General features: G+C 43.8%; 1 protein-coding gene across 1 annotated transcript; it reads right to left on the bottom strand.

Moving 5' to 3' along the window:
• Positions 1-1730: 1730 nt before the first annotated feature.
• On the bottom strand, positions 1731-3121 carry LOC121796745. Its single transcript, XM_042195533.1, has 2 exons — positions 3055-3121; positions 1731-2638 (listed from the first exon to the last, which is right to left on the bottom strand). The coding sequence occupies exons 1-2, from the start codon at positions 3119-3121 to the stop codon at positions 1731-1733; spliced, it is 975 nt and encodes a 324-aa protein (XP_042051467.1).
• Positions 3122-13383: the final 10262 nt, after the last annotated feature.

Consider the following 13383-nt stretch of genomic DNA (forward strand, 5'->3'; position numbering starts at 1 on the left):
GAATCATTAAAAGTTTTTAATCATACTACCTCTTTGGGGCACTGAGTGGACGACGGAAGTCGTTTCTCACACGGACTTATGTGCAAGCACAACGTGCTTAGTGACCTATAATTAGAAGTGGACACAAAAAAAAACTGATAAAGTTACAATTCTGAATTTTATTTTCTTTTTAGCTGAATAAGTAGATCATTTAGCATAACAATTACATAAAATTTAGAATAAATGAATACAGCATAAAATAAAATAAAAATATTTGGTAGAGGCTTAAAAGGGGGAAAGCAAAAAGTAGCGTATGTTCTTATAAACATAAAAGATCTATTAGAGCATGCACAACCGTTCTCTCCATGGAGAGTATGCTCATAACTATTTATGAGCCCAACCCCCACTTTTATTCATATTCTATTCTCTGCTCTAAGGCACAATACCCACAACCATGCTCTTCCCAAAAGCATGTTCTACATTATTCATATGTCACACTATTCTATTATTCAATTTTAAAATTACAATTACTAAAAAATTTTCTTAATAATAAAGCTTCATTAAAAACACTCGAAATACCATTACAAATTCCTAAAAAATTAAAATTACATAATTGAAATCTTAAAAATTTAAAATTACATCCTAAAAATTAAAATTGCATAATTTAAATTCTAAAAATTAAAATTACATTTTTCGGGTTCGGATAGATGAAAACTACTCCAGTGGCGACGACGGTAGCTGACGGCGCATACCCTATTGCACTTCGAAGGCTTCAATCATCCAGCCATGTGCAACTTGTTGTTGTGGATTTCATACGGACATGTAGGTGTAGAGAGCAGACTACAAATACCTGAATAACGTGTTCATATTAGGAGGGATATGATGTGGTGGAAGTATGGGGGCCGGTTGGGCTTGGCTCTGCGCGACAACGGCTAGCCTTCGCCGCTTTCGTCCCTTGCTGACTACGTCGCCAACTGCTTGGACCAGCATCAGAACTAAGCAAGTGAGCTCCAACTCACTGGCTTGCCACCTCATTGAGGATTGTGACCTTGACAGTTTTGTGGAGAAACCCATTGAGGATTGTCTGTCTCCAGACAACTTAGGCATATGAAGAACAATCTTCCACATCGTGATAACTGATATGCTTGAATGGTTTGTGCATCATTGTTTGGTAGTCCAACATGGCCCCTGTCATGATGTCGGCTTCACTCATGCCGCTGCAAGTCGTTCTCATTTCATTGTGATAAAGTCCCTAAAACTTTTGTATTTCTTCGATTGCACTAAAAAACACATTGCGAAACATACTTGTGTTGCGCTCTCTAGTTCGATCAAGTCGGTTGACGTTGTAGGTGTTGATGATGCGCTCCCAAAACCTCTTCATGTTTTAACTGGTAGCGGTGATCGAATCTTCCGACACCGAAACATAGGCCTGAAAAATTTGTCCATCTCCGTCGGGGTGTACGGAGTGGGGACGTTGAAGTCCTCGTGATGCATGTTGGGGTGTTTCCCTTCAGAAGTTGAGACAACTCTTGTGTCGAGCCTTATTCGGGCGGCCACCCAAATTGCCCCTGGCGGTATTCAACATGTCCAACGGCGAGAGAAAGAGCTTATTGAAGACTCAGAGTTCACATGCAAGTTAAAACATGTAGAGTTGCGCAACTTGATTAAGTCAGACAATAGATGGTTCAAGCTGGCTGACAACTACTGGTCGTTGAGTATGCGAACGGAGAGACTTAGGGGCTTTCAAGACCTTAACCTACAATACTCTGATTTTGTGTCAAAAGTGTTTCACACCATCTAGAAACCTCTTCTTCAATCGAGTCATTCAGTTCAGCAGCTGCAGGCTGCTCCTGCAAGAGTTCAGTTTCAAGAAATTCTTGGACTAATGGGTAAATCACATCCAACGAATGTAGATTTTCAATATCCAAGGGTTTTTTCATTGCTTTATCAATATTGAAAGTGAATTTCTCCCCATGATAGTCCAAGCAAATCGTTACGTCACTCACATCAATTATAGTTTTAGTTGTTCGCAGGAATGGTCTCCCCAACAATACTCCACTGGACTCGCCAGCCTCCGACTCATTCATACGGATCACGTGAAAATCTGCAGGGTATAGGAAATCATGCATCCTCACGATCACATTTCCTAACACTCCTTCAAGACTAATGCATGATCTATCCACGAGTTGGATCACCACCTTTGTATCCACTAGGCTGACTCCAGTCAATCTCTTGTAAACTGAGAAAGACAACACATTAATAGACACTCCCAGATCACACATATCATGCTCAATTTTAACATCCCCAATAATGATGGGTAGAGTAAACATCCCAAGATCAGTTCTCTTGGAAGGAAGTCTCTTCTTCTGGATTACAGCAGACACATTTTCTCCAATTACAATCTTCCCATCGACCTTAGCTTTTCCAGCTATGAAGTCCTTAATAAACCTGCTGAACGGGGGCAGTCTCAATGTTTGTAAAAATGGCAGATTGATCTCAAGCTTGCCAAAGATCTCCATGAAATCGGTTGGGTCCTCTTTCTGCCTTTTAGGCTCTCCCCTGTATGGGTAAGGTTTCAGGCGCTTGACTGCATTGCTCGTTCCTTCATCCGGGTCATCCCTCTCATGCTTCTTAACTTCCTCAATCAACTCCTCTGGTTCTGGAACAAGAGGTTGTGGTTCGGCAAACTGAGGAAATGATTATCTTGCCTCTTTCAAGAGGGTGTCTCCACTGTTATCTTTTCCATCTTCCTCATCCGTTCTGCCCAAGGGTTCGTCATAGTCTTTTCCCGACCTCAGAGTGATTTTGCTAATGTTAGCTTTGTCCGACATCCTGACAATAGCAGGAATCCGACCATCATGTCCACGTATTTTATTTAACGTCTTGGCCATCTGGGATAGTGGTTTAGTTAGCATATCCATAGCCACTTTCTACTCTTGCTGGGCATCCTGTATCTTATGCACCAGGTCATTATTGACTTGCATTTTTCCTTGGAGTTGCTGCTGAAAATTCAGTAAATCCCGCTACATCATCAATGTACCTAGGCATTTTAGAATTTGGCTGTCTTGAATTTACTCTTGACGGTTGATTCGTCGAAGACCCCTGTCCTTGGTGGAAGTTCCATGTGGCCCTTGATTGCCATGCTGCTGCGACTAAATGTTCTGGTTGTTGTTCTGGTATCCTCTCTGATGTGGTGGAACATAGGAAACCATTTGATTGTTTTGATTCTGGTTCGGCCAATTAGGTTGGTTCCCTTGCCCCCTTTTATTGTAACAATTATTCTGACCATCTTGGTTACGGTTCTGCCAATGAGGTTGCCCTTCCGACTGTGGTGGATAACTGATAGCTGGAGGTTGTTGATAGGTAATCACTAGTGGTGGTTGTTGAGTTGTGTTCGGATCTGACCACCTAAAATTGGGGTGATACCTCCATGTGGCATCCTTGATCTTCCATGGGTTCCAATTAGTGTTCTGATTCCAATTCCCAGCTGCATTCTCCTGCGCTTGGAAATCTTGTTCTTCTGAATGTCCATAACTAGGATACACCCCCTCTTGACTCAATGCAACCTTCACCTTCTCCACAGGAGCATATTGTGTATTTTTCTCCATGGCAGAAAGTATAGATTTCTCCAACCGATCCATCCGTGCTTCCATCCTATCTTCGTTTGTTTCCACAGTTGTGTTCGCTGCCACCCGTCTCATTATCAGGGCTCTGGGAGAGTCATACGATTTCTTAGCGTTTACCAACCTATCCAGCACCTCTTTGCTTCACTTACCCTTAGTTTTGAGAAATCGCCACCACTTGAAGAATTCATCAGATCCTTGCTCTCGGGTGTCATCCCTTCATAGAAATTGTTGAAGATTTATGCCTCCATCATGTGGTTGTTTGGACAGGCATCCAACATTCCCTTGAACCTATTCCAATACTGACTCAGAGGCTCATCACAATCTTGGTGGGCCACTTGGATCTCCTTCTTCAACGCATTAGTCTTTGTGGAAGGGAAGAAATAATCCAAGAATTGAGATCTAAAATCAGCCCACGTCCTGATAGAGTTGGGCGTTAGCCTCATGAACCAAGTATCGGCTTCTACTTTTAAAGCGAAAGGGATCACCCTGAGCCTGTAGTCGTCCTCGATTGATCCAGCTGGATGTTTTTGAATCCCACAAATCTTGCAAAAATCATGTAAGAATTCGTATGGGCTCTCGATTGGTCTCCCATAATATTGGGGCATGATCGCCAGTATGTTGTTCTTCACATCTATATTCGCCTGCCCTGGAGTCACCACTATTGCCTGAGCTAGTTCTCCAGGCAAGTGAGCGTTGAGAGACTCGATCTCGGGATCGTTATATACTAGTGCGGCCATCTTGACCGGTCTTTCTTCTATAACAGTCACCTCCTTCAACTCAACAAACGGGTTATGATCTTCCTCCCCTTCTGAGCTTGTATTAGATGCCCCCTCCCCCCCTCGTGTTCAATCCAGATCTAGTGATGACCGAGTTGGCTGCTTCTCGGATCCGCCAGTTGGACTCCGTATCTCTCCAATTGGTTGTATTATTCCAGTGCCTAAAGTTCAGGCTTCTGTTCATAAACTGAAAAAGAAAATAAAAGGATTAAAAATATGTACACCAAGTATCTCAAACAAAAGCACATATTACGCCATCCATCCCTGCGAACGACGCCATTTGAAAGAGCTTACTGAAGACTCAGAGTTCACATGCAAATTAAAATATGTAGAGTTGCGCAACTTGACCAAGTCAGACAATAGATGGTTCAAGCTGGCTGACAACTACTGGTCGCTATGCGAACGGAGAGGCTCAGGGCTTTCAAGACCTTAACCCACAATACTATGATTTAGTAAAGGGAAGTAAGGGTCGAATCCCACAGAGACAGAGGCGAGTTGAGTTGTGTTCGAGACATTTGGTAGGGTTGGCTGCGGCCACGCTTTTTAGTGGGTTAAGTTTAAACTAAGAAACTAGAACTACCCAACTGACTAAATTAAACTGATCAAGCTAGACTATAAGGAACAGATGACTTGATCAATTAAAATAAGAACGGAAAGGTAAAAGTAACTTGGGACCACTGACACAAAATAAGCGCACTACCTAAAAAGCTGTAAAAATCGAAAAGGTGACAGAGACTGCAATTCTAACAAACTACTACCTTCTTCTTCGCTAAGCAGCTAAATAAAAATAACGAAAGCAGATCCAAATAGAGCAACAAACATAAAAACAGAAATCAGACAAATTAAACGCAGATCCATATGAAATCGACGTAAAGAAAAACAGATCTAAAGTATCTAACCTATTCTCATGCAAGTTGACGAACTAAAATGTAAATCTACCTACGAGAAAACATAAACAAGGCGGAACTAAAGCAAACGAAAGCAATTGAAGCAGAGAACATCAAATCCAAAACAACTTGAATTAAAAACTCCAATAAACGTAACTAAAACAGAATTCCGAACAAGGTTTTAAAGATCGATAAACAACGGAAAGGTAACTAGAGTAGCAACTAGAAGAAAAACATTAAAAACAACTAAGCTACCGAAAAGATGAACTGAAAACAGGATAGAAATTGTTTTGACCCCTCGGGGTGTAAGAAAAATGCAAACTACAAAGACTTCTAGGTAGACCCAGGTCCCTCCTTCCTTGACGAGGAAGAAGAGATGAAAGTAGAGGTGGAAACGGCGACTCCGATTGCTAACTTCTTACTTCATGCTATGAAAATGAGGTGAAAATGAGGTGACTGAAGGTGGTGATGGTGTCGAACACCTTTCTTGTGTGCACTCTCTCCATATTTATAGGATGGTGTTGGGCCCAAATCCCTAGGGTAAGCCCATCATGTCTTGACATTTATGTCCTTGAGATAACATCTTTTCTCCTCTCTCCATGACTCATCACTTCATGTGGTGAACTCCACTTGATCAACTTGTTGGCTAGGCAGGCTTCACTGCTTGTACGCAACTGATCAACTTAGCTTCACTTCTGGCCATTTTTCACTTCTTTTCCGAGTTGATCAAGTTGTTCCTGCACTTGCCGCTTTTATACTTTATAGCTTCTGCACACTCAAATTCACCACTTTTGCGTACATTATCAACCATGTTAGTGTAATAACCCCTATAAAACCATGCTTGTAACGAGGCCTATCAGCGAGCTCGTGCGTGGCCGTGCCAATGGCATGAGCTGCTCTTCCTCATGGCCCATGAGCAGCCGTTGTGAATGCTCTTAAGAGCAAGATATTATAGTACTACATCCGCCTCATTCAAGATGTCCACCTTTCCTTTTTAGTTTGTCAACTTAAGATGTCTAGTTTCTATATTTAGAAATAAATCATTCTCTCTTTATTAAAATACTCAACTATTTTTTTTCTCTACTTACTATACTGTAACACCCGTACTTTTTAAAGTACTAATTTAATGTATATCACGAAATAATTAATAAAATTATTTCGAATTATGATGCTTCTCGATAAATGTGCTCTCGGAGAATTATGGTTATTGGGGTTAATGTGAAAAGAAGCGTGCATGTTTATATTTAATTGTGAACGTTGGAGACACGTTTAAGGTCTCGTTGAAAGATCGATGATGAAATTGCTATTCTTGAGCAAACGAAGGAATGTGGTGGGAAGGAATATATGTTTTTATGGATAACGACGCGCGTAAATCGAGGAATGGTTGAAGGAATATTATATTTGGAATAACACCAAATATAAGTTATGCCGGTAAACGTACACTAATTTTGGTTGTGAAGAACGAGATAACAAAATAAATAAAGACCCGTGAATTTTAATTAACGAGGGAAAATGCGGAAAAAAATAAACTATGAATTTATTTTGTACTTTTCAAAATAAATTTGAAGTCCAATTAAAAATAAGATAATTTGGATTTTAATTACTCTTTAAAATCCATCAAGTAGTAGTTTTTTTTCTTGGGCTTGCAACTTATTTATTTCTTTAGCCCAATGGAAATTAAATCATGGAAGCCCAAGTGGATTTTAATTTTAGTGGATCAAGCCCAAGTCTTTTTCCTTTTCTTTTCCTTTTTCTTTCTTTTTCTTCTTCTTTCCTCCTCATGGCCGACGGCCCTATTCTTCATGGGAGACTCTCCAAGTTCTCACCCTTCCATCTCCCACCATCCCAAGAGTCACCACCACTCCTTCATTACCCTCCTCACTAACTCCTCTCATCATTCACACTTCAAGAAAAAAAAGAGAGAGAGAGAAGGGCCGAGAGAAGTCGACGGGAAGGAGAGGGGAGAAGAAGGAGTTGGTTTCATTTTTTTTGTTCAACCACATCAAGTTTAAGCTCTTGAGGTATACCATTTCTTCCATCCTCAAAGCATGAATTGTTTACTAACTTTGCATGCATATAGCCTTGATTTTATTTTCATAACCAAGCTATGAATAATCCGTAAGAATCAACCAAACGATCGCCGCGCGTAACCGAAACTAAGAAAGAACGTAACTTTATAAACATAACGTATGTTGCGGGATGTTTCGGAGTCGTTTCGGAAGAGGAGAAGCCGCCGCCGGCGACGGGCAGCGGCGGACAGCCGTTTGACGTCTTCCCGACGGCAGGCATCTCAAGTTGCGACGGGAGGCAGCAGCGGCAGTGGCGCGACGGCGAGACAGCAGCTCCCGGAGTGGCGAGGCAGCAGCTCCAACCGCACTGCAGCGGCGACGTGGACTCTCCTCTGCGGCAGCAGCTCCCGCCGGCGAGCAGCGAAGACAGCAGCCTCCTCGGCGGCTCCAGCTGCGGCGGCAGGCGGCTCCAGCCGCGACGGTGGCGAGCCGGAGGGAGAACGACGGCGACGGCAGCTCCACGGCTGTTGTGTGATTGCCGAGAGAGAGAAAGAAGGAAGAGAGAGAGAGTATGTTGGAGAGGGAGATGAGTTTGGGCCAACATTTTATTAAGTTTGGGCCATATATTCTTTTAATTGTTGGGCCTTTTACTAATTAATTGGAACTTTAATTAAATTGATGTTGGGCTTTTCTTTTAATTGATGGGCTCACTGATTGTTTTTTTTGAGGAATAAGGTGGGCTAAGTTTAGTCTCTTGGGCCGATAATTAAAATTTAATCGGGGAAAATTATTTAATTAATTCCCGGAAGACTTTTGAAGAATGAATAATTTACCTAAGTATGAATTAATACTTTTTCAACGGTAAATAAATACAGAAATTAAAGTATGTGCTTAAATAATTTTTTTAGAAATTATTTTCGACGATTATGGAAAAAATATGAGGAGCCAACGAAGGAAAGAACGAGCGTAAGCGGCCGACCGGCGTCGCACGCGACGCCTTGGGCGGCCGCCGAATAACCGAAAATACACGGAAATCGAGAAAGAAGATTTAAAAGAATTTAATTAGAGTGCATGCATTCTAATTATCATCGTTACCGAATTTTGATATGAATTTTATGTAATTTGCGAAAAGGTGGTTCGCACGCACGCTAAAAGTCGGAACGAGGATTGTTACGGAAAACCTAAGCTTTTGAGGTGGGCTTTATTCTTTAAAAGTTTATTCTTAAATTGATGTATTTATGGTGTGATAAGGATGATTTTACAAGTATGTCATGCCGTGTTTATGTTTTGAAACTGCCTATCTGATTGTCTACTAGAATAAAACTCTACTAGACTTTGATGGTTAACGAATTCGGGTCTGACTAGGGAGTGAGTCCCTACTCGGACTAGTGCACTGATGGGGATCGTGAGCCGTCCCCTAGGTCGGCCGGTCCAGTGATCGAGTTTGTGGCCACATTCTCGTTTCACATGATGGTTCAGATATGGTATATGATGGAGGATGATGTTAGTCCGCGCGGACACTATTTTATGGAAATGGATTTATGTGCTTCTCGGTCTCTTTTAAAGAAAAACCCGGGATTCACACGATGATGGCTTGACATAACTTAAATGATAAATGTATTTCGGGCATGAGTTCACTGGGTGCATCAAGTACTCAGCCCCTGCATATGTTTTCCCTATGTGCAGGTTGAGCGAGGTCGGAAGGCGGAGGATGTTAAGTGATGTTATCAAGAATTGGTCCGGTTACTATTACGTCTTCATACGTAGTAGTAACTACACTCTCAAATTGCTTCCGCTATTCAATGTCTTAAGAAACTCTGTTATTTCCGTTATTGTTGAACTCTGTTATCTTTCATTATGAGACTTGGGTTTTGAAACGTTGATTGATTTAAATGGAATTTCCTCTTTGATTGTTAAGTTGTATTGCCTTGAATTGTTTTCCCCCTTCTTCCCCGCTTCTTAAATCCCCCACGAGTCACGATTTCCCGTGCCTCCTATCCTTAGGAAGTGCGGTCGTGACAGAATGGTATCAGAGCAATTTTTTCCTTCCGCTCTGGACCGAGAGTCATTTATTCAATCTAGTCTAGACTCGTTTCGCTAGACTAAAAGAGTATTCACTTAACACTCAACACTCCGTCTCACCGCGCTCAACACGAAAGAGGGAAAAAGTTGAAACGAAGCATAATAGAAGTGATAGAATGAATGGGGTGCGAAAGGGCGCGAATTCCAAAGGACGATGAAATGACGAGACAAGGATAACCTTGTGAAACGCGATTGTGATAGATGGAAGGATAGACGAAGTTGCAAAAGTACCACGTTTATAAAATACGAAACATCTATCCTTAGGGAAAAAAAAGGAATCGTTACGACTTTTCCTTATGGAAATCGACAGGTATATGCACGGTAGTACGTATGACGTTCTTTATGCGTTCTATCTTTCTCTACCTTGCTTTACTCTTTTCTACGACTGGTTGCTAAGGGGACTCACTTTTATGTAGATGGCGATCATGATCCACGCACCGCTAAGGGGAAGGTACGTCAAAAATGGATTGCGGGCGGTGGAAATATATCGTGAGTTCGAGAGGGACGAGAGGACCCCTTTGATATCTTATGTCACAGATTACTTGACTTTATGGCGGGATGCTCATGGCTGTGGAGTGAGGCACTATGAGGGAATCAAGAGATTGATTGATGGACTACCGGCACCTTGGAATAGGTGGGCCGACGAGGCTTCACGGTCATACGTCTGGCATAAGCTTCCCGACTACAACATGCAAGGGGACATGCATGGTTTTGTGAAGGTTCTCTTGGAAGCACTGGTTGATGCTCGTGATGGACCGCCACCCTATGCTCCTCCTAGGAAGGAGGCATCCTCATCGAGTCGCAGCCTCTACAGCGGGGGTCGGTACGAGAGTGAGACTCCGCAACCAAACTTCCCCAAGAGGAGGAGGCTTGGGATGCGCACCTCCGCACCTCCCGCGACGGAAGTTCTTGTAGTCGATAAGCATATCGACGTGGCTACTTATGTTCGGGAGAACGCCGAGGAAGAGGAGGAAGATCCTCTCGAAGATGAAGAGGAACCTCTTGAAGACGAGGGGGATCCCATGGAAGACGAGGAAGACGCCGAAGAAGAGCCCCTTGCGAGAGAGGTTAGGATTGACAGCGAGGAAGGGGCGAATTATGAGAGAGCTCCCGAGGAGTAGTGTTTCTTTCGATGTTTATTAGCTTTTGAATGTTTTGTTTTGACGAACTATGTAACAGTTTCTTTTGACGTTTGTTTTTCCTTCCCTGCTTCAAAGACCTTGTGGAAACACGTACTTGTTGGTTTGAGTTAATAAAGTTTTCCGTTGTTTTATCGTTGTGTTCGTTTTATCACGTTGTGTATGGAAAGTTGTGTTATCGCTTTGGAAAGGTTATGTGGAGTGGTGATGGTAAAGTTGGATGTTATACTAACGTATGTGTTGAACAGAATGCCTCCCCGACGTGCAGCCGTTCACCACGAGAATGAGGCAAGCAACGAGACCCAGAGAAGTGTGGGTCCTGAAGGACAATCACAACCACCACCACCACCTCCACCACCGCCACAGCCGGAACGGAACATCGAGAAGGAGTTCCAAAAGGAACGTCCTCCCGTGTTTGACGGAATGGGAGATCCAACCAAGGCCGAGACCTGGATTCGGGCCATAGAACGCATCTTTAAGTTCTTAAGGTGCACCGACCAGGAGCGCCTATCGTGCGTGACCTATCAGCTCACCGGGTCCGCAGAGTTTTGGTGGGAGACTAAGCAGCGTACAATGACGCAAGAGCAATTGGACACCCTGACGTGGGAAGACTTTAAGGAGGAACTGTATGACAAATACATTCCAAGGAGCTACCGTAAGGCAAAGGAGGCCGAGTTCTACAACTTAAAACAGGGGCGGATGACTGTGACAGAATATGACCGTGCCCTATGTGACATGTCTCGATATGCACCCGAACAGGTAAACACAGACGAGAAGATGGCGGAGAAGTTTTGTGCCGGTCTGAGGCACGAAATCAGGATGGCTTTGGCATGCCGTGGCAGACTCTCGTATGCCGAGTCATTGTCTCGTGCATTGGACGTGGAGGAAGCGATGCCACGGGAAAGGACAGTCACACCCACTACTCCAACACCGCCGACCCCACAGCAGAATTTCCGGGATAAGAGGAAATGGGACGGGAACCGCGCACCCTTTGACAACAAGAGGTTCCAGGGTACCCCAAACTCTTCCCAGGGAAAAGGAAAGCAGGCTGCTCCATTCCAAAATGGAGATTTCCGTCAGAGAGCACCTCCATGTGCCAAATGTCAGAAGAACCACATGGGAGAGTGCAGAGTCGGGACCAACATATGCTATAAGTGTGGGGGAATGGGACACTTCGCCAAGGAGTGCCCGAGCAACAACAACACTGGAGGTGGGGGAACACCGAACGGACCTCGAGGGAATCCTACACCACCTCAGCAGCAACAGCAGCGTCGCCAACCATACCCAACTCAAGCTAGGGCCTATGCCTTGGGACGCAAGCAAGCTAAAGCCCCACAGGGAGAGCCAAAACAAGATAATCTGGCAGGTATGGGAACACTACTTGACATGCCTGTTGCTGTTCTGTTTGATACGGGTGCGTCGCACTCTTTTATATCGCACTCTTGCGTGAATGCTTTAAGACTGCCTGTTGATGAACTGGAACATAAGATGAACGTGAACTCACCAGTAGGAGGCCTTATAGAAATTTCACAGTCTTGTTCGAACATAGAACTCACGGTGGGAGAACTTAGTTTAACGGCTCACAACTTGCATGCTATGCCGATGGATAACATCGACATTATTCTGGGGATGAACTGGCTAGCTGAAAACTATGCCACTATCCGATGCCAAGAGAGACAAATCTCATTACAAACCCCGGGGAAGGAGCCCTCTACCTTCCACGGAATTTCGATGAATCAGCGAACTTGTGTGATATCGGCACTTCAAGCAACTACGATGATTAGAAAGGGGCGTCCGGCCTATCTTGTGTATCTACAGGGACATGACAAGAAAGAGAGGAAAGTTGAAGATGTGGCAGTGGTACGTGAGTTTCCCGACGTATTTCCCGATGCGTTGCCAGGCCCTCCGCCTGACCGACAGTTAGAGTTTACTATCGATCTGGAATCAGGAGCCGCACCAGTGTCGAAGACACCCTATAGGATGGCGCCGAAGGAGTTGGAAGAACTCAAAATCCAGCTACAAGAACTGCTGGACTTGGGTTTTATCCGACCGAGTGTGTCGCCGTGGGGAGCATCAGTACTATTTGTGAAAAAGAAAGACGGGACACTGAGGATGTGCATAGACTACCGGGAATTGAACAAGTTGACTCTCAAGAACAAGTATCCTCTGCCGAGAATTGATGACTTGTTCGACCAACTCAGGGGAGCAGGAGTATTTTTGAAAATGGATTTAAGGTCGGGATATCACCAGTTGAGGGTACGAAGGGAGGACATACCCAAAACAGCATTTCGAACGAGGTATGGGCATTATGAGTTCATAGTAATGCCGTTTGGACTGACGAATGCACCGGCGGTATTTATGGATTTAATGAATCGAGTATTCCATCCATACTTGGACAAGTTTGTTCTGGTATTCATAGATGATGTGCTGGTTTACTCGAAGGATGAAAAAGAACATGAGGAGCACCTAAGGATCACGTTGGAAACACTACGAACGGAGAAGTTGTACGCCAAGTTCAGTAAGTGTGACTTCTGGCTAAAGGAAGTGAATTTTCTGGGGCATATTGTGACGGCCGAAGGGATTCGAGTTGACCCTGCAAAGGTTGAGGCCGTACAACAGTGGAAGGCGCCAAAGACCCCAAACGAGATTCGGAGTTTCCTTGGACTGGCAGGATACTACCGGAGATTTATAGAAGGATTTTCGAAAATCGCACGGCCAATGACTCAACAACTAAAGAAGGGGACCAAGGTCAATTGGACGCCGGAGTGTGAGGCCAGCTTCCAATTGTTGAAGGAAAAGTTGACCACCGCACCTATTCTAGCCGTGTCGGAACCAGGGGTAGACTATGTGGTTTACACCGATGCATCGAAGGTTGGATTGGGGTG

Source organism: Salvia splendens, chromosome 3 (assembly GCF_004379255.2).
Source record: "Salvia splendens isolate huo1 chromosome 3, SspV2, whole genome shotgun sequence".
Taxonomy (NCBI): Eukaryota; Viridiplantae; Streptophyta; class Magnoliopsida; order Lamiales; family Lamiaceae; genus Salvia; species Salvia splendens.